The sequence below is a fragment of the Ixodes scapularis genome, unplaced genomic scaffold (assembly GCF_016920785.2).
Source record: "Ixodes scapularis isolate PalLabHiFi unplaced genomic scaffold, ASM1692078v2 PGA_scaffold13__105_contigs__length_92229423, whole genome shotgun sequence".
In the NCBI taxonomy this organism is placed as follows: domain Eukaryota; kingdom Metazoa; phylum Arthropoda; class Arachnida; order Ixodida; family Ixodidae; genus Ixodes; species Ixodes scapularis.
Genome location: NW_024609839.1, coordinates 19,779,908 through 19,798,047, shown reverse-complemented (window position 1 = coordinate 19,798,047; position 18,140 = coordinate 19,779,908). Strand labels below are relative to the sequence as shown.

At 43.2% G+C, this 18,140-nt stretch overlaps 1 protein-coding gene across 1 annotated transcript; it reads right to left on the bottom strand.

Annotated features, from left to right (window-relative positions):
- Positions 1-1,109: 1,109 nt before the first annotated feature.
- LOC115317205 lies at positions 1,110-17,969 on the bottom strand. The gene is made up of 4 exons (XM_040214844.2): positions 17,892-17,969; positions 16,849-16,927; positions 8,803-8,925; positions 1,110-1,288 (listed from the first exon to the last, which is right to left on the bottom strand). The coding sequence occupies exons 1-4, from the start codon at positions 17,967-17,969 to the stop codon at positions 1,200-1,202; spliced, it is 369 nt and encodes a 122-aa protein (XP_040070778.1). The 3' UTR covers positions 1,110-1,199.
- Between the last annotated feature and the right edge of the window lie 171 nt (positions 17,970-18,140).

Here is an 18,140-nt window from a genome sequence, read left to right as displayed (position 1 = left end):
GGCCGGCATTTGCTAGGCCACCGAGGCCTTGATTTCATCTCGGCTATTGCGCAAAGAACGAGGGCCGGCATCTGCTAGGCCACAAAGGTATATCCGAGGGTCGTTTTCAGCCTGGCCATGGAGCAAATACCGACGCGGCATTAGCCTGGCTTTGTTTTCACCTCGGCCATTGAGCAAAAAACAATGTGACATTTGCCTGGCCACAAAGGCATAGCCGAAGGTCATTTTCACCTAGGCCATGGGGCAAATAATGCTAGCTGTGGCATTTTCATTGCCACTAAAGGTATACCAGACGGCAGTTTTCTCCCCAATCTAAAGGCAAAATAACATGCAAGAACAGATGTTTGTGTTTGTAGGTTCATCATGTTTCAGGCAACAATAATCAAGCTCTAGGCATCACTGTAATGCACTCAAGGCACTGGGGTGGATCAGCTAGGAGGCATCCGGATTGAGGTCTTTGTGATCTGAACATCATATGACGCACCCATTCTTATTGAACCTTCATGTTACAGCACCTGCTGCTTCGCTGTGCAAAAAGAAAAAAAGGTCGACAAAACCTACCTAGTTGCAATTGCTCATGATAATCAAAGTCTAGGGTAAATTGCAGTTGCATTAGCTTTCCAACAACCACCTCCGAAGTCTGGCACAAATGATGTGCAATGTTTCTTGTCACCCCGTACGAAGGAAATTGGTGTCATTTACAGTGTATGTTATCTACTAGGCAAACAAACAACAGAGAAACAGTTTACCGATTTCACAAGAATATAGTCTCCGAAGGATATATATATTGCCTAGTCCAAAAATTTCAAAGGTGTTGGTGGCCAGGCTGTTGGTTAACTGATCATGAATTCAATGGACACTGTAAGAAAGGGTCATCAGTTCGATTTACTGTCAGATTAAAAGTGCATGTCCCCAGGTTAGTCAATTTATACCAGCAAAAGAAGACACCAATGTGTTGAAATTCGAAAGATGTTTGTCCTGTCCGCCTTCTTTGTATAACTCTTTCGTGTTTTTGCATCAGGGCTGTTCAAGAAGTATCCAACCTTTGGCAGGAAAAAATACATTTATTTGCCTTGAGGTCTAAAACTCTAATCCCCTTCAAACTACTCTCCTTGGGATAGCACACACTTCAATGTTTAAAAGGCTTAACTGTTTATTCAGCCAGCTGTCCCGGTGCCCTGGGCCTCTTGTGCCATAGTTCACATGGTTTCTGAATGAGCCGAAGTCCTATCTTCTTTGATGACTTGGCTGCCTCCAGTTCCACATGGCCCAAGCCTCAGCGCAATGCCTGCAAAATGATATGAGAGCAATTCACTTATAGGATCAAGACAAAAAAATTTAATTTAGACTAATAGCTTCTTTTCATGTCACCATTTCGGAACAATGTTTCTACCAAACTAGACAAGCAGAAAACCGAAGAATTGCCACTCATATGGCTTCATGAAAAAGTATAATCTGCTTGTAACCCTGGAATGTGCTTGCCAGAGGCGAGTTACAGCATAATGATGTGCTGTACTACCAATTTCATGTGATCGTTTAAAATCCTCTAAAACTGTAAAACTACGGCACCTGAAAAAAAGTATATGAAGTAAACAACCACTACTATTTGCATTGACAGCTGCCACTAAATACTGTTTTGTCTGAACTAAAAAAAGTACAGTGGACTCGCAATAATTCAAACTCTGATATTTTGTACTGCCAGTTAATTCAAACAAATTTTAAAATTTAGTTTTTTCGCTAAATTTTAATGCATCTATAAGCTGTTTAATTCAAACAATGTTTTCGCTCCATTCACACTATTTGTCCATTGCGGAGGGTTAGCCCCGTTGAGTGCGCTTTTCTTCGAGCACCTGTGTACTCCGGAAAAGCAATACACACGAAGCTCGTGGTCATTGCTTTGCCGCAGTATACGGGTGCTAGGTGAGAAGCATACTCGGTGAGACTAAGCCATCCCAATTATGCAAGGAGCACTGTCCTGACAATCTGCTTTCATTATTTGTGCTTCTTTGATTTTTCTAAGGGGGATTAAATTCCAGATGAAAGAAAGAATATTTTGCATATAGCAAGCAGATTTATAAATTCCTTCGATTAGGATAGCTGGGCGTTTCTTTAGGTTTAATTTTATGTGAAATCTGTCATTTACATGCCACCCCAATGTAGGCATTGGACTTACAGAGGCCACAGTTCATAGATGTAGTTATATTAAAACGAACTGAGCTTAGAAGTGGACAAGGGGAAGGTTGGGAACAGCCTTCACAAGTTAAGCTGAATTTTTGTTTAAGCACGGCACAACAGTAGTAAAAGGCTTTGAGAAACTATTCTATATTTAATTAGAAAATATTCGGCCAATATTAATATTTGCTTTAAGCCTCACCAATGTTTTATGTGTGCCCTTTTTTAAATAGGCCTGTGCAGAGGATAGTATAAAAAACGGCTTGGTATATGTAGTTATTCCTATAGCGATTTCATACTTTGCCTCATATCACTTTTCCATATTTTTCCGATAATTCAAACTTCTCACATTTCAAATTAAAGTCTGTGGCTTTCAGGAGTTTGAGTATACTGAGAGTCAAGTGTATTAGAAAATATTTCCGGTCCTCCAAAAACCAAGAACCTGAACATTGACTTCAAGCAACAGCTTTTCTAGCTGCCAAATAAATGACATGCCACACCGGAAGTGTAAAGCTTCCTTCAGTGACATGAATAGCAACCATACACAAAAGATGAGCACCAGTTCACTTATGCACAGGAGGCGGCTGTCGCCATGTAGGAAAGTAACACAACTCGCAAACATCCATAACACAGAGGGGCATGCCCACCCCAAACTCCTGGATAGCCTAGGTCTGCTGAGAAGCCTCGTCCATCTATCTTGGAGTCCCCAAGTAGCAGCAATCAAGAAGTCAACTTCCCCTCGAGGCAGACTGCCCTCAAGCCCCTCCCAGTGGCCTTCGTTATACCAGAAGCCCAAGATGGATTACGTTAGTGAAGAGACCTCTCGCTCGTTGCCTAGAAAAAGGTGAGGAGGAGCATCACCACTCGGAAGGTCTAGGGACCATTAATGCAGCACATCTTCTCTTTTGGTTTGATCACATTTACACTGCATTGGAAAACCATAAATGCCTGCAGAAGCAAGTCACTGGACCTTGGAAAAACAGGAGTTGACTGTTTTTCATTATTCCACACTGTTCATTCTTAGATCTGTTACACCACAGACCGCTATTTCACTAGAAATGGCGGTTGGTGGCTGCACTGTCATTGCACAATTAATAAGAACATGAGTCTCTGGCCCGCCCCCCCCCCCCCCCCGCCCCCCCAATGGAAGTGTCCTAGTAAAACTGGTGCTCTAAATAATGTTGTGGTTCAAGAAAATGATGATGATGAAGATAAAAATTTAAATAACACTTGAATGTGATGGGTTTTAAAGCCGCAAGCCACATGGTCTTGAGCAGAGGTTGGCGACACCTTTTGTCATAAAAGCACCTTCAAACAAAATATTGATAAACATTAGTTTTCTCTAAACAAAAGAGGAAACCATCACTTCATTTTGTGATTTTGGTTTGCTTCAACTTGCAATAATTTTGACATTGCCTTGAAGTTTCACTATAAAAAAAATTTCTTATGATGAATGTACCGAAGACTGGGGCTCAGCTAAATTTAAATGGAGAAAAAGGTTTCTAATTAAGCGGCACACAACAGAACATATAGAGGGAGACTTTAAGAAACCCTTTCCATGGGTGCACTTCCACTTACAACTATCTCCAAAAGAAAAATATTTTGCTGGACCTTAGTGCCTTCTATTAAAGAGTACGGCTGGACAATGGATAGAATAACCGACCAATTAATCAAATATTGCTTTAATCTGGATTATTCTGTTTATCGGGTCAACCGGTAAAACTTTGACGAACCAAAAGAAAATCAAAATTAAATGCTTTTACCATAGAGAAATGGCCGAGTACATGTATATGAAGGGCAACGTTTGGGTGAAATTTTAACCTAAAATAAACTGTAAGGGCAAGATTTGTACTCCAGACAAGGTGCAGAGGGTTACATGTGCTCTGGCCACTTTAACATATATTGAGTGTCTGTTTAGAGTTGCGAGAACAATCAAAGGAAGCCGCTCTTTCCGATGAATATCAACAAACCTCTTTGCCTCATGCAACTCAAGTAATAATCTGCGAGTGTGTCCTCAAACTGTTGTCAACTATGTATTGAAGTTGATTCATAATCAATTTCGTATACTGTTTATCAAACATTCAGCAAAGGCAAACAAAAATATATATAATTTTGAGTATGCATGGAAAGGAATGAGAATGATTAATCTATTAATAATCGGTTAAAGGATGGCAATTATAATGATGTTTAAATTTATAATCAATGCTCAGCCCTACAGTCCAGTCATTGTTGCTAGAAGCTGAAATGACCAAGCGACGACTGACAACAGTGGCACTGCCTTAACAAGAAAACTTCAAGTAGCGAAAAAATATAACGTTCAGAAGAGATTGCAGTGGCATGATGCCTGACTCGGCCTGGTCATGGTTGAGAACCGCACACCTTGCTGCAGACGTGCTGCTTCTGGGATTGTTTATAGTCACCATTATGTTTGCCTGCTGAGTCATAGGACAAAGTTATTTGGCTGGGACAAAGGCCACCGGCCCAGATAATTGAGGCGCCAACAAGCACGGCTAGGCGATAGCAAAACATAAAGATGACTCAAATCGAGGTGCTCCTAAACAATGAGAAACAGGCAGAGTCGCATAGCAGTGGCCATGCACTCTTGTCCTCAAACCGCCTCTTATTGCTACTTCAGCATCTCTTGTAGAAGCCCAGCAAGCAGTGGATTTCGGTCACTGCATTAACATTTCAGCTTGCACTGTCCAGGACTCAGCACGACCCCCAACATACTCAAGGACAGAAATACAAAGAAGCAACCTACTAACCTCTGTGTAAATGTGATCAAAGAAACAGGGAATACCCTCGAGCTTATAGCCTAGAGAATAGAAAAGCACCATACACAACATTAACTTCCTAAAAGAAAGGGACATCAAACCTGGTTCTAGGGAAAAAGATATAGGCTAAAAAAGTTCTTCCACTCACAGTCAAAACATAGGGAAGACTTATTCACCACAGTTACAAGCTTCAATTTTGTTACTGATTCTTTCAGTATAAATTTGTGGACATTCTCTTCGGTCAAAACTTTTTCAGAACAGAACCATAAAGGCTCACAACTATTCCCTCAAATGTTTTCACAGTTCCAAATACAGATCCCTGTTTTTATGCAATCTTTGCAACAAAATTCTGCAAGAAAAGCAACAAAAAAAAAAAACCACTTGATTAAATGTAATAATTTTGCGCCCTTATAGGATCCTGCTGAAATAGTTTTGACCGAAGGGAATGACTACAAGCATATACTGCAAGAATCAATAATAATAATAATAAAGCATAGAAACGCGTTGACTAAGCCCTTTCTGTGTTTCGACTCTGAGTGGAACAGGTGTACAGGGAGGTAGCCAGGGAGGGGGAGGGGTGCTTATGGGGCTTCAGCCCCACCCCGAAATCCAGCCGACCCTATAATATTATACACAAGCATTTTGACCCCTTAGCCCTCTCTGAACCCCAAGTAATGGACATCCCAGCCACCCCCCCCCCCAACCTAAAAAAAAAAAAAAAAAATTCTTGGCTATACCACTGATTCTTGCCTGTATTTTTTCATTAGAAACAAGTTCGATGTCGACCCGTTTTCGGAAACTTGACCTTGTGTATGACGTTTTTGTACTTCCTAGGTTAAAAACTCAAGCTATTCTTCTTTCAACCACATTTACTCAGAGGTTCGTAGGTTGCTTCGTTTCGTTTGTTGTCTTGGGGACCTTCGGGGTTGCGTACAGTAGAAGGCTGCAATATCCGGGAACGAATTCCCTTTGTAGAGTGGTTGTAAGCAGGAAAATATTATTTGTAAAAAGTGCCTTTGTGTCTCCCTCTTCAGGGTTGCCTATTTATTTTTAGCCCATTGTTTTAGACTTCAGTGTTTGCATCATCCTTCATGAATCCCTACTACTGTATTGGGTAATTCACCTTGTTTAACCTGTGCCAGCTTGCACCTCGGTTTCCTTCTTTAAAGAGACACGAACACGCCCTAAAAATGTGCATATTTTTTCATTTTTTTTGCCAGGCGATTTAATTTGTGTCAAAAGACTAGTCAGGAAATATTTTAATACACAGCCACGTACATATTTACTAAAGCCAAAAAAACTCTGCAGTTCGAAACCGAAAAGACGACGACGACGAATTTGCGTGCACCGTTTTTCGTGCGATTATTTCGCACGACAAACGCTCAATGTGTGCGCTTGAAGATCAATTGGCTGGTATCACAAATGACCGTTCCGAAGTAAAGCCCCCTCATCTGTCGCAACGTTGGTGCATCATGCGTCACCATTGTATCATCCAGCCCGCAGTACGTCGCTGTATTGAATATGATATGTATAAGTACTTCCTGTGATCTGTGCAGGATTTTTTTTTTCAATCAGCATTTTTGCTGGCTTTTGGAGACCACAAAAATGTGATTCATATTCTTCTTTTTTTTTAATGTTCCATGTGTGCCTTAGATGATGCAAAACTTTGAATATATTTGGTACATACAGTTCAAACCCCAGATAACCATGAAAAAGAGAGTGAGTGCGATAGCAAGCAACCAATTCAAGAATGGCTGTTTTTGAGCAGAAACAAACAATTTGGATCCGCAAGTAATGTTCTGGGTAGTTGGAATATTGCAGGTCATGTTCAAACAAAAACCTCAACAAGCATAAACACCCTATCAATGTCCCTTTAATAGATTATGGTACGAGTTACATTTCTAGACACAAGCATAAACAATGTTCGCGATTAAATTGCAAGCACACAGTTAATTCATAGGAATGATTGAGAGCATACTTTTGTTCACTAGTGCTGATACTGACTAAATGATAAACCATTATTTAAAGGGACACTGACAGGGTATTTATGCTCGCCGAGGTTTTTAGTTGTACGTGACATATGAGAGCTCAACTACCCAGAACAGAATTTGCGGCTCGAAATTCGGTTTCTTTCCGCCCGAAAACCGCCGATCAAGAACTGGCCGGTTCGAGTCTCGCTCACTCTCTTTTCCGCGGTCACGGGCCGTTTTCTAAGGTATCGATGCGACCACCAAATTTAATCAAAGTCGTGGGTCACTGAAGGCACACACTCAGTATTAAAAATAGAAAAAAATATGAAACCCATTTTTTATGGCTTCTAAAAGTTGCAAATACGTTGACTGAAAAAAAACGTTCCACACACAACCAGAAGCATTCTGTGCGTTCGTCGTTTTGCGTGTCGTGGGACTCGCGGGGACAGCGATGGCAGCGGACGACGGGCGTGGGGCCTCTATTTCAGAACTGTCGTTCGTGGTACCGGCGAATTCTGGCAACCTTTAAAAGAGAAATTTGGGACTGATCAAAAGAATTGGTATTCATCCCGTACGACACGCCCGACCACCAAGCCGATTTGCACGAAGACGTCGCCGAGCCGTCACTCCCTTCTCTTGCTGAAGACATCGCTCGCGCAAACGTCAAGCACGACGTGTCTACTTCAAGTTGAATATGCACGCGTACGATTTCTTTACTAGGTGCGAATGTCGCCAATGCGTGGTGCTTCCCGACTTTGACCCGGGAGTGCTTTTGCTAGAGGAAAATCGGCAGCAAACTTTCCAACTTACAGGTTACCCGCTGAATTATTGCTAAGGAAAGCAATCCACCTGTAGAGAGATGCCCTAGTACCTCAGTGGGAAAGACGTCCGCTTCACACGCGGTAGAACCGGGATCGATCTCCCGTGAATGTTTTTATTTTTTTCACATTTTTTAATGTTTACATATCTTTTTTTTTTACAATTATCACTGAAGAAAGAAACAAAAAATAACAAACAAATGTTGTGGACGACACTTCGCTGATTTAAATGGTATGGGATTTCCTTTTTGACACCTGCGAACTCAATGTAATCATTTTCCACAAAATGCAAGGAGCATATAAATCAGGTAGCGTCCGCTTTCCGAGGTGCCCGCATATGTTCTACAGGAATTGCAGCCAGCCATTGCTCCCGATCCCTTTGATCTTTCGGAAACTCTGTCGCACAATGCCCCTTTTTTTTTTCGGACCAGGACATGTGAGCCAGCTCTTCACGCAACATCTTGGGTGTATTCTTTTCGGAGCCGATCATGAAAATTCACCACGGGCACTTACTACTCATCTCCAACTCCTCAATGTACAAAACAACTCATCTTGGAGTACAGAACAACGAGCGGAACAAACATAACTGCAAAAGAATCGCACGGCCAGCAGTTCCCGCACGCCGCATCGCACGCCGCATGTCGTGTCGTCTGCTACGGAGAAAAAAAAAATGCACGGTTGGGTGTAGCCACGTGACTTCCGCCACTCACTCTCTTCTCTCCACTTCTCCGACCTCCGTCGGGTTTCGGTTTCGAGCAGTTGCGTCTTTTGTCTTTATTAAAAAAATATGCGACTCTGTTGCAAAATATTAATTGGGTAGTCCTCCGACACCATAATGAAGCGCCTGGCAAAAAAGGAAAAAAAAATGTTTGGGGGGTGTCAGTGTCCCTTTAAGACAAAAACAAAAAACGGTGCAAAGGACACAAGAGAACAGGCGCATAAAACACAGTGCTATGGTGTGTTCACCTCCACCTCTTTTTCCATATTTCCATTTTTTGTTTCTAACCCATTTGTTAATAATTTTTTGTTTGGGATTATTTGTGCTAGGGGTTCACTTTAATGACCCACCTGCCATGGCATTCACTTTAGGCGCACTTCTCCCTTCTTCAAGGCACCATCCTCGAAGAAGTGCTGGGTGGGCGTCCCTTTCACTCTTGTGATGCAGTTCCTCAGGTTCCCATAGGTTGCAAGCTGCCAGACAAACCAGCCGAGTCAGGAAAACTAGTCCTGCAGCAGCAAATTTCACTTTAACACTTTTCGACGTAAACACCCATGCACCTAAAAGAAGACAAGACAAACAGCAAAGCAAGTGGTTTGCCCTTCTTAAATCCCTTCTTTCATTTCGCTGGGAACATATGTATCGGTCACACACTAGTGTACATCCAGTGGTATGGCTTAATTTTAAGATGAGCACTCTCTTATACAACTTCAAACTTATCTAGAAAACACTGAATATAATGGGTCAGACATAAAAAGTTGTTATGAAATAACCTGTATGTTTAATCAACATTTCCTGATATTATACACAAACAGTAATGCAGGGTGGGACTGTGCATTAATTAGAAACTTGCAACCGGTTAACAGTTGACATTTATTTAAATAATGGATCAGTTAATGAGTGACTTGGAGGTTTATAAAATTGTTAACATATTTTAAAATTGTGAATATTACAAAATACCGTTGGAGAATGTAATTGCTGGGATTCCCATATCCTATGCAATGGAGGAACAAAACGTAATAATAAAGCCATTTCTATTTAGTGGTGTGTTTGGCACACAATCAAAGGTCATGGGTTGATGTGGCAGAAGCTGACATCAAATGCCAGCTACTAGGTATTATTGAAGTAATTAAAAAGTGAGATTTGGAATGCAATGCAAATAAGGCATTATCCTCCAACAGGTAAAGCCCTTAGACAAGGATGCTGTACAAAGTTACTCCATGTAATGGCCCACAAGCTCCCCAAATTAATCAAAACAAATAATAGTTCTTGCTGACATAATAGGGCAACCTTCCATCAACACAAGTGACGTCAAGGCAACTGTTATCGCATGACTGCCACGAAGCACGAACATCCACACAGTAGTCAATATATGCTGTCATATCATTCAACTCACGTTACGATGCTTGCTAATCATGTCAGCTTCAGCCTGGTCAGGGTGGCACCTTGCACAAGAATTCAAACTTCACTGTGGTTTATATCATGAAGAGAGACACACCATATAATGAGTAAAACAACCCTAACGACTAGAACTTTTAACAAGGAGGAGGGTGCAATAGCTTATTGTACAGAATGTCCCTGAAAAAATCGAACCCTGGTTTTCGCACCGCAAAAATAAACTAGACTTTGGAGAAAGCTCAAACGCCGTTGGAACATAGCCGCAGCCATTCAAGCGAGATGGTTAAGTTTTAGCGCATATCATTACCGGAATAAAAAGTTAGAAGTGGAAAACTGTTTTTGACTATGAGAGGACGCCGTCCCTGAAAAGCAGCAGACAGAATGCCGCTGTTTGTGACAGCATCTCACAGATGGTGCCTCCATCTGCCAAGGGTCAGAGCTATAGATAGGGGAGAGTTTGGCCATCCATTGTCCTCGGTGAACCCAGGCGGACCCTTGACTCCTCCCACCGGCATTGACGTTGGCCCTAGCAACCGCGTGGCAACGACGAAAACGCTGCAATCGACACGCTCCCGACCACCATTTTTGTTATTATTCCCCGTACATGCGCATAGGCTACCCTGGAGGTTTACCGGCTCCTTGATTTTCTCAGCTTTTATTTTCAAAGACGAAAATGATTTGTTGCTGTGCCGTCAGGTGCTCTAACAGCAGCCATGACGGCTTTCGGTTGTTTATTATTCCGAAAGAAACAAATGAGGGAAACACTGGCTAATAAAAATAAAGCGCGACACGTGGACGCCAAACTGCTGGTTCTCGACTTTCTGAGGTAAGAATCTTTTCATTTATTCCAAAAACTTTCCTCTATGGAAATGATCACCCGTGCCTTGCGTGATCGCATCTACAGCTACAATCACGGATGGTATAAATTTATAAATTACTGTCAATAGCATTGATCTGGTCATATATGCAGTTCAAACTTTGGCTCAACTCAAGAAAGTGAGACATAATTATAGTTTGTTGCAATCAAGATAAGCATGTGCGATCGCTAAAGCTACAATCCTTGTTTGTTGCATAAAGATATACGAGCACATGGAATTTAAATGAAACAAAACAAAACGGCAAAGTTAATTTTAATTATGTGCATTTCTCATGTTCACTATCTGCAACTTCTAAGGGGCCCTGGTTATGACAGCCCTGTTCAAACTAGTGACTGCTATGTAAATTGAAAGTTATAAGTTGTCCTGGATTTAATGTACATGATGCAACTAAGCATGTAAAAGTTAATTATAGGGCATTGTTAAGTAAAATAAATCATATTTTTCTAGGCAATTTGAAGAATCCCAGTTTGAGCAAAATTGCGCAGATGGCTGGAAGAAGCTAAAACAGACTGCCATTCCAACAGTGTTTGCACATTCTAATCGCAAGAGAAGGAAATCACCAATGATGCGAAATGCTCCATTACCAAAGGTAAGTATGCCACATAACGGGTGTATTTTTTGTTATTCGTTCACATGTACACCAGGCAAAATAAAAAAGAAGAGTGACATTAGGACATTTTTAATTTTGCCATTTGCTTACCCTGCTTGAGGGGCACTAAGAACAAAATTGTTTGTGCAGTTAGGCGGCTAGGTGTAGTTAGGCGAAGCAGCTCAATGGCTTGCTCCGCAAAGACGTTGTGCAAGCTTGTACAGCGTCCCAATAGACCTTTTTCTAAATTTCCCAAGCACTAAGTGTAGTTACAGGCGTTGCACGTGCTAGCGTCTGCAGTGGTAATTGTTCTAAATCAAAAAGTCCAAAACAACTTTTGCCTCGCACACACGTTCGTCAAAGCCTTATTATGATTATTTACATTTAATCTTTTATAAGAAAAAGGCCAGCGCGCGCGGACCGTAGAATTACACTTCCAGCGTTCTTGATGCTTGGGTAGTTTAAAAAAGGTCTAATGGTACGCTGTCAGCTTTTGTGTGCTATCAATACCCGGCCAATTGAGTCAAGGCAATCCGCGTTCCAAAGACGCTGCCATGCCGACAAATATCGCGTTCATTTAGGCTTAGTAATGGCCAGAATCAAAAGACTATAAAAAAGATGTGGCAAGGTCATTGCTCATGCTTTGCGATTTAAGTGAGGTAAGGCAAAGCGAAAGCCTCTTGCACCATTCATTGCTGACTAAAGCGCCCGATATTACAGCCACAACGACATATTAGTTCCAAAGCGAGTGGCACTCACTCACCGGGGCACCGCCACGTTTCCCCGCATCCCTACCGAGCCAGTCATGTGATATAATAATCCCTCTCCTAGGTACTGCGGCTAACTTTAGCAGCTGTTAGCGCTTCAAGCAAACGGGCCCAGACTATGTTGCTCACGCGTTAACTGCAGCCTAAGGAACGCTAGTTGGTAATAAAATAAGACTGAACATAAACAATTAATGCCAGTGTATGTAAACGACAGTTGGCGTTCGCAAGGACAGAAGCAGATGTCTGCCTCGGTATTTATCAAAATGCCTTTTCACAGAAAAAAAAATTCAAGCGACTACGATTTTAGGTTCTTCAATTAGTTTTATTTCCTTCTATAGAGAACCGCCAAAGTTGGGGACAAGGATACAATACTTTTTTCAGGTATTGTAACTTTGCTGCCAGTCGCTCGGGTTAGACCATTGAGGGAGCGCTGGAAGCCTCGAGGGCAAGTGGCGCCATCTGCACAACCTACTCGACAACGGCAAATGAAGATCCGGCATGGAACAAATCAATTTACGACGGCATCTCAAAAGACATTGGCTCAACCTTCCAAAATGAACCGATAATGATTGTGGGTGACTTTAACTGCCACATATTAGAACTGGATGGTAGCGAAAGCAAAGCAGCAGAACTCGGGAAACTAGTAAAAAAACACAGCATAAAGGGGGGGGGGGGGGGTGCAACGATTTCCGGACTTCGGTCAAAAATTTGTGGAAGTTGCCCTCTGACACTTCTGAAGTAACAAGCAGAAAACCGATTTCTCCTGCGTGTCCTAGTTGTTGCATAAAAAAAGATAAATATTGGCATTTCGGGCACCCCTCAACTCACTCCCAGTCTTCAGGGTCACACCTGGTCCCCCTCCTAGTGACGTCCTTCGGAGTGCCGTGTAGGTTCCCGTGTGCTGTCTCGGAGGACACTTCCTCTCCCTCTCTCTGCTGACATTAGCGGGCGTTATGCTGCAGCTTAGAGCCGAGCGAAGTCACGTAATCTTCTAGCCGTAGTTCCTCCGGCTGCCACTTGCGGCTGCAAGTGGGGGAAAAAGCTCGGCTTTTGCTTTGCAATTATGCAGCAAAATCGCGACATTTTGAAGAAAGGAAATGGTTTCTCTATCCTCCGGGGCACGATAAACAACGTAAAAATGAGGAGATGCAAATTCTTTTAACCATAAAATTGTTGAACCCCTCCCCCCCCCCTTTAACTACAGTTAACCTGGAGCCACAATGCAAGGAAAAAACAACCTGGAGCCGCAACAACCAAAAATCAACAATTGACTATATCCTCATAAACGACGAGGCAGGCAAAGAAAACATCAAGATAGATGCTATACACATAGACGAGAGCAAGGTAAGCAGCTGTGCAAGCGATTATAACAGAATACTGCCAAAACTAAACACCAACAACCAAAGACAGAAACAAAAGCAAAAACAACCATCCAGGAAAACCACTGGAAGCTAGGAGCAGAAGATGAAATAGGAAAATTTGCATCAGAATTGGAGAAAAAAATTACAAAAGACAGCACATATGAAGAACTAATGAGCCTAATTACCCAAACAGCCAAAGAACAAGTGGAAAAAACCAGAAAAGGGAAACAATAAAACCGAAGGCCCTGGTTCGACAGGAGGTAAAGGAGGAAATTGGGAAGACGAGAGATCAACAGGCAGCACAGGTGGGCACAACGAAAAGGCTACACCCAAGACTACTCGTGAGAATGTTTTGAAGAACAAAAAGTTGGCACTATACTCCGTTTCACCTCATGTTGTACCGCAGCGAAGGCTAGAAGTGCGAGCTCATAGCGTTGGCAGCTGCCCTTGGTGCACGAGAGCTTGTGCCGCCGAGGTGTGCCATAGAGCAGGGAGCTCGCGCTTGTAGCCTTGCCTGCGGTACAACACAAGGTGAAACAAAGTATAGTGGCCACAAAAATTCAACAGTTCTGCAGAAAGACAGAGGAAGACATACTGAAAGAAGGGAAAAAATCTAACGAGAAATTCTGGAGACAAATTACTACAATGCATGCAGAAAAAAAAGAAAGAACAGACACGTATGCTGCAAAGAGGGGGCAAAGACCTGAAAGAAAAATGCGAAATAGAAGGATGGATGACTGAGTACTTCTTACAGCAACAACAAAAAACTGAAGCGAACCCCGGAAGAGACATATAGTCAAAAAGAAACTTTGGGAAAACGCAAAATACAGAAGCATTTCATACTAGATCCCATAACCACGGAGGAAATGAAGAGGAAAATAAGACGACTGAAAAACAAGAAGGCAACCGGTATGGATGATATTTCGAACGAGTTCCTGAAGGCAATTAAAAAAGAGGCAGCAAACAACCTCAGAAAATGTTTTAATGAACGCCTGGTGTCAACAGAAATATTGTAAGTGTGGAAACAGGCAAGAGTAAAGCTCCTATATAAAAGGAAACAAGCATACCCAAAAGACCTCAATGCCTATCGACCAATCGCAATAATCAGCAGTCTGCAAATTATTTGCAAGCATAATAAACCACAGGCTACAGATCTTGTATGATAAAAACAACTTTTTCGTAGAAGCTCAAAATGGCTTTCAGCAAAACAGAAGAACAAGTGATAACCTATTAACGCTAATCCCAAGCCATAGAAGTGAAAAACATCCAAAACTCCCAGTTGTTCCTGGCATTCCTAGACCTAGAGAAAGCATATGATGCAGTACCACACCAAAGATTATGGGATAAGATGGAGAAAAGCGGACTCGAAAAGGAAAGTGTCGAACTCCTGAAGAGCTTGTACAGGGGTTGCGAGGCCTGGTACACATTAGAAAACTACAAATCAAAACCAGTACCAATAAGTATTGGACTGAGACAGGGGTGTCCCCTATCGCCAACAATGTTTAATGTGTACACAAACGACCTTCTGAAACATCTCAAACATCTGGAGGAGGAAGGGGCAGGGTTGCGCTTGAGCACTACGACCAAGGACGGAGAGGAAGAATACACGCGCATCCCATGCCTGGCCTTTGCGAACGATGTGGTGCTCCTCGCAGAGTCCTCAACTGATATGCAGCACATGATTGACATCTGCACAGGGGTGGCAGCGAGGGACAACCTTAAATTTAATGCAGGAAGAACGCACTGGATGGGCTCCAACGTGAATTTGGACACCAGCTTTTACCTACAAAATTAAACAGTACAGAAAACAACAGCCTACAATTACCTTGGTGTAACAATAACGCACAGCAAGGAGTACCTGACCAAACAGGAAAAACACGTAATTAAAAAGTCAAACAAACTGAAGGGGGTGCTGTGGCATCTCGCCAGGCACTCATACAATAGACACTCGGTTGGGAGGCTACTATGGAAATCCCTTGCAGTCCAAGCAGTGACTTACGCGAATGACGCGCTTACATACAGCGAGACAGTGGTAAAGTGTCTGTGTGTCTGGTAAAGTGTCAATACAGACTGGGGAGATGGCTGCTGAGCTGCACAGCAAACGCAGCGGTAACCGGGGAAATGGGATGTCTACCCACGAGATATGAGAGGCCACGTCGAAGCTTGCATACATGGGCAGACTAAAGTTCCTTCCCAGGAGAGCTACGCCAGAAGGATGTACTACCACATCCGATATCAGGGGTCCAAGACAGGCTGGATGAAGAGAATAAAGACCATAGATTCTAAGTACGGTGGGGGCAAAACAAGACACCTGGTGACGACGGAACAGGAGCGGGCGAAGACAATACGGGCAGAGGTGACACGGGCCGGAATAGAGGACTGGAGAAGGACAATGCAGAGGATACTGAGCCTCCAACTGTACAGGAAACACAAGAAGGAACCAGCGCCCTATCCACACTAGCGGGGAGACCGAGCCAGCGCGCTGCTGTTCCAGGCTCGAACGGGCTCCCTACTGACCCAGAGACGCAGATTTGAGCTCTATGGAGAAGATCCAAACTGCGGGCTCTGTGGCAGCGACGAGGAGACTGTCGAACACATCTTGGGACAACGCAGTAGCATCGACCAGAAAGGGCAAAGTGCGTTGTAGTGCGGTATAGCACAGGCCCTTGGCTACGGAGACGAGGCCGAGGAGAGCAGCGACGATGACAGTGACCGTAGAAATTACATGCCACATGGGGACTTGAATCATTCGACAGAGGCAACAAAACGCCGCCTCGTGGCGTGGGAGCGACCTTGCCGCACCGCAAAACCCCTTGCCTAGAGCGGAACGCCTGAACTGTGCCCTGAACAACCTCAACAATGCACATCCCCCCACCCCCCCCCCCCTCCCCCCCTACCGCCCTACCACGCACACGCCCGCTGTCGCACAAGCCGTCTCGCTAGCAGACGGACGGAAGAGCGCAGTGGCGGAGCGAGCGCAAGTGAGAATTTATCTCGGCCTCAGGGTGCGCCGTGCGTGCGGAGCAAGGCGACAGGCGGCGCAGGGCGGAGCGCTGTTTCAGCTCATTTTGTCCGCGATAGTACAGGTTGAGAAGCTGAAAGCAGATCACCCCGTTATCATGTCGCTAGTACCACGGCAGAACTTCAAAATAAATTATTAACGATAAACTCGCGGATACCATAAGAACCCCAAAATATCGCCGTGAGAATGGAATTGAATGAGGGCACTCTGGGCACAGGGTATTTTTAAAGAGCGAAAGCAATCCGCGAAACCACGAAAGAGACAGTCAGACATATGTGGTCGCTCCCATCAAATGTAAACAATAAAATGTTTCTATATTCACTTACCAGGTTCCCGAACAAATAACAAGTATTCTAAAGGATGTTGCAGATAATATCTCACCTTTAAATCCGTCAACACGTCCAAGCGACACGTCCAGATGAAACTGCGAGTCTGCGACGCCATTGAAAAAATGGATTGTCTTGACCGGCCGGTTTTACGGTTTTACCAGTTTTATTTCAAAGCGCTGCCCATGCAAAGAAACCGAAACTATACTTGAGGTAGTTTCGTTATAGATTCCGGCAGGTTTGAAAGATCAAGGAACGAAAGTAAACCCTGAGACAATGATAAACAAAATAACAGACAAAACAACTTGCCCTCTCCGTTATTTTATTTCTCCTTGTCTCAGGGTTTAGATTATGTTAAAAAAATTAAATGCATTTTTTTACGTGCGTTGTGTGTGTGTGTGTAGGTGTGAACGCGAGAGTCCGTGTGCGTGCCTCTGCGGATGCGATTGCGTGTGCAACGCTGGTGTGTGCAGGCGTGCGTGCGTCTGTGTGCATGTGTGCGCGGGAGTGCGCACGCGTCCCTGTGCGCGCGCGTGTATGTGTGCGTGCGTGTGCATGTCTGCGTGAATGTGCGTCTGTGTGTGTGCTTGCGCGCTCGCGTGTGCGTATTTTTGGGGGGTATTGGGGGGATTCCCCTGGCTACGCCACTGGCCCTGGATGTAAAACAAAATGTAATTTGTGTAGCTAAAAAGCGGCAGAATATTAACAGTAGCGGTCAGGTGTGCCTGCGGAGACTTTCAAACTTCGTTTAAAAATAGGGTGTAAAAAGAAAACAAAAAGTCACTTTGGGAACAAACTACGGCCAACCTACGTCAAAAATTGCAAAAAAAAAGAAAAGAAAAAAAGAACTTTCAAATTTTCGCAGTGAAGACAAAGGCACCGGCACGAGCGCGTGGCTTTAGAAAGTGCCTCTTATGAACGAGTGCTCGTACAAACAAAAGCACACTACTGAGCGATGCTCACGCGCCTCTCTGCGCCTTCGTCTTTACTGTAGACATTTCTGAGATGGAGTATAGTTAGAATTTCGAACGCCTTTGGGGTGATAGCATCAGTGTCACGAAATACTGTGACGTCATCTAGGCTGCAAGCCATACTCACGAAATCCCTATTTCTATACTGAAAGCATTTATGAAAATAAATATCCTTTGCATTTAAAATATTTTTAAGGGCACACATTGCACTTCGGGCATACTGTGAATTAGAGTAGCTCGTCTTTATATTGAACCATTTTCGTTAATTCATTTATATTCGTTGTTGAAGTGCTACAAATATTTATTTTGGAAAATGTGACGAAGCCATAGCATAAAAAAACAATAAATTTTGCACAAAAATGCACAAAAAATAAAT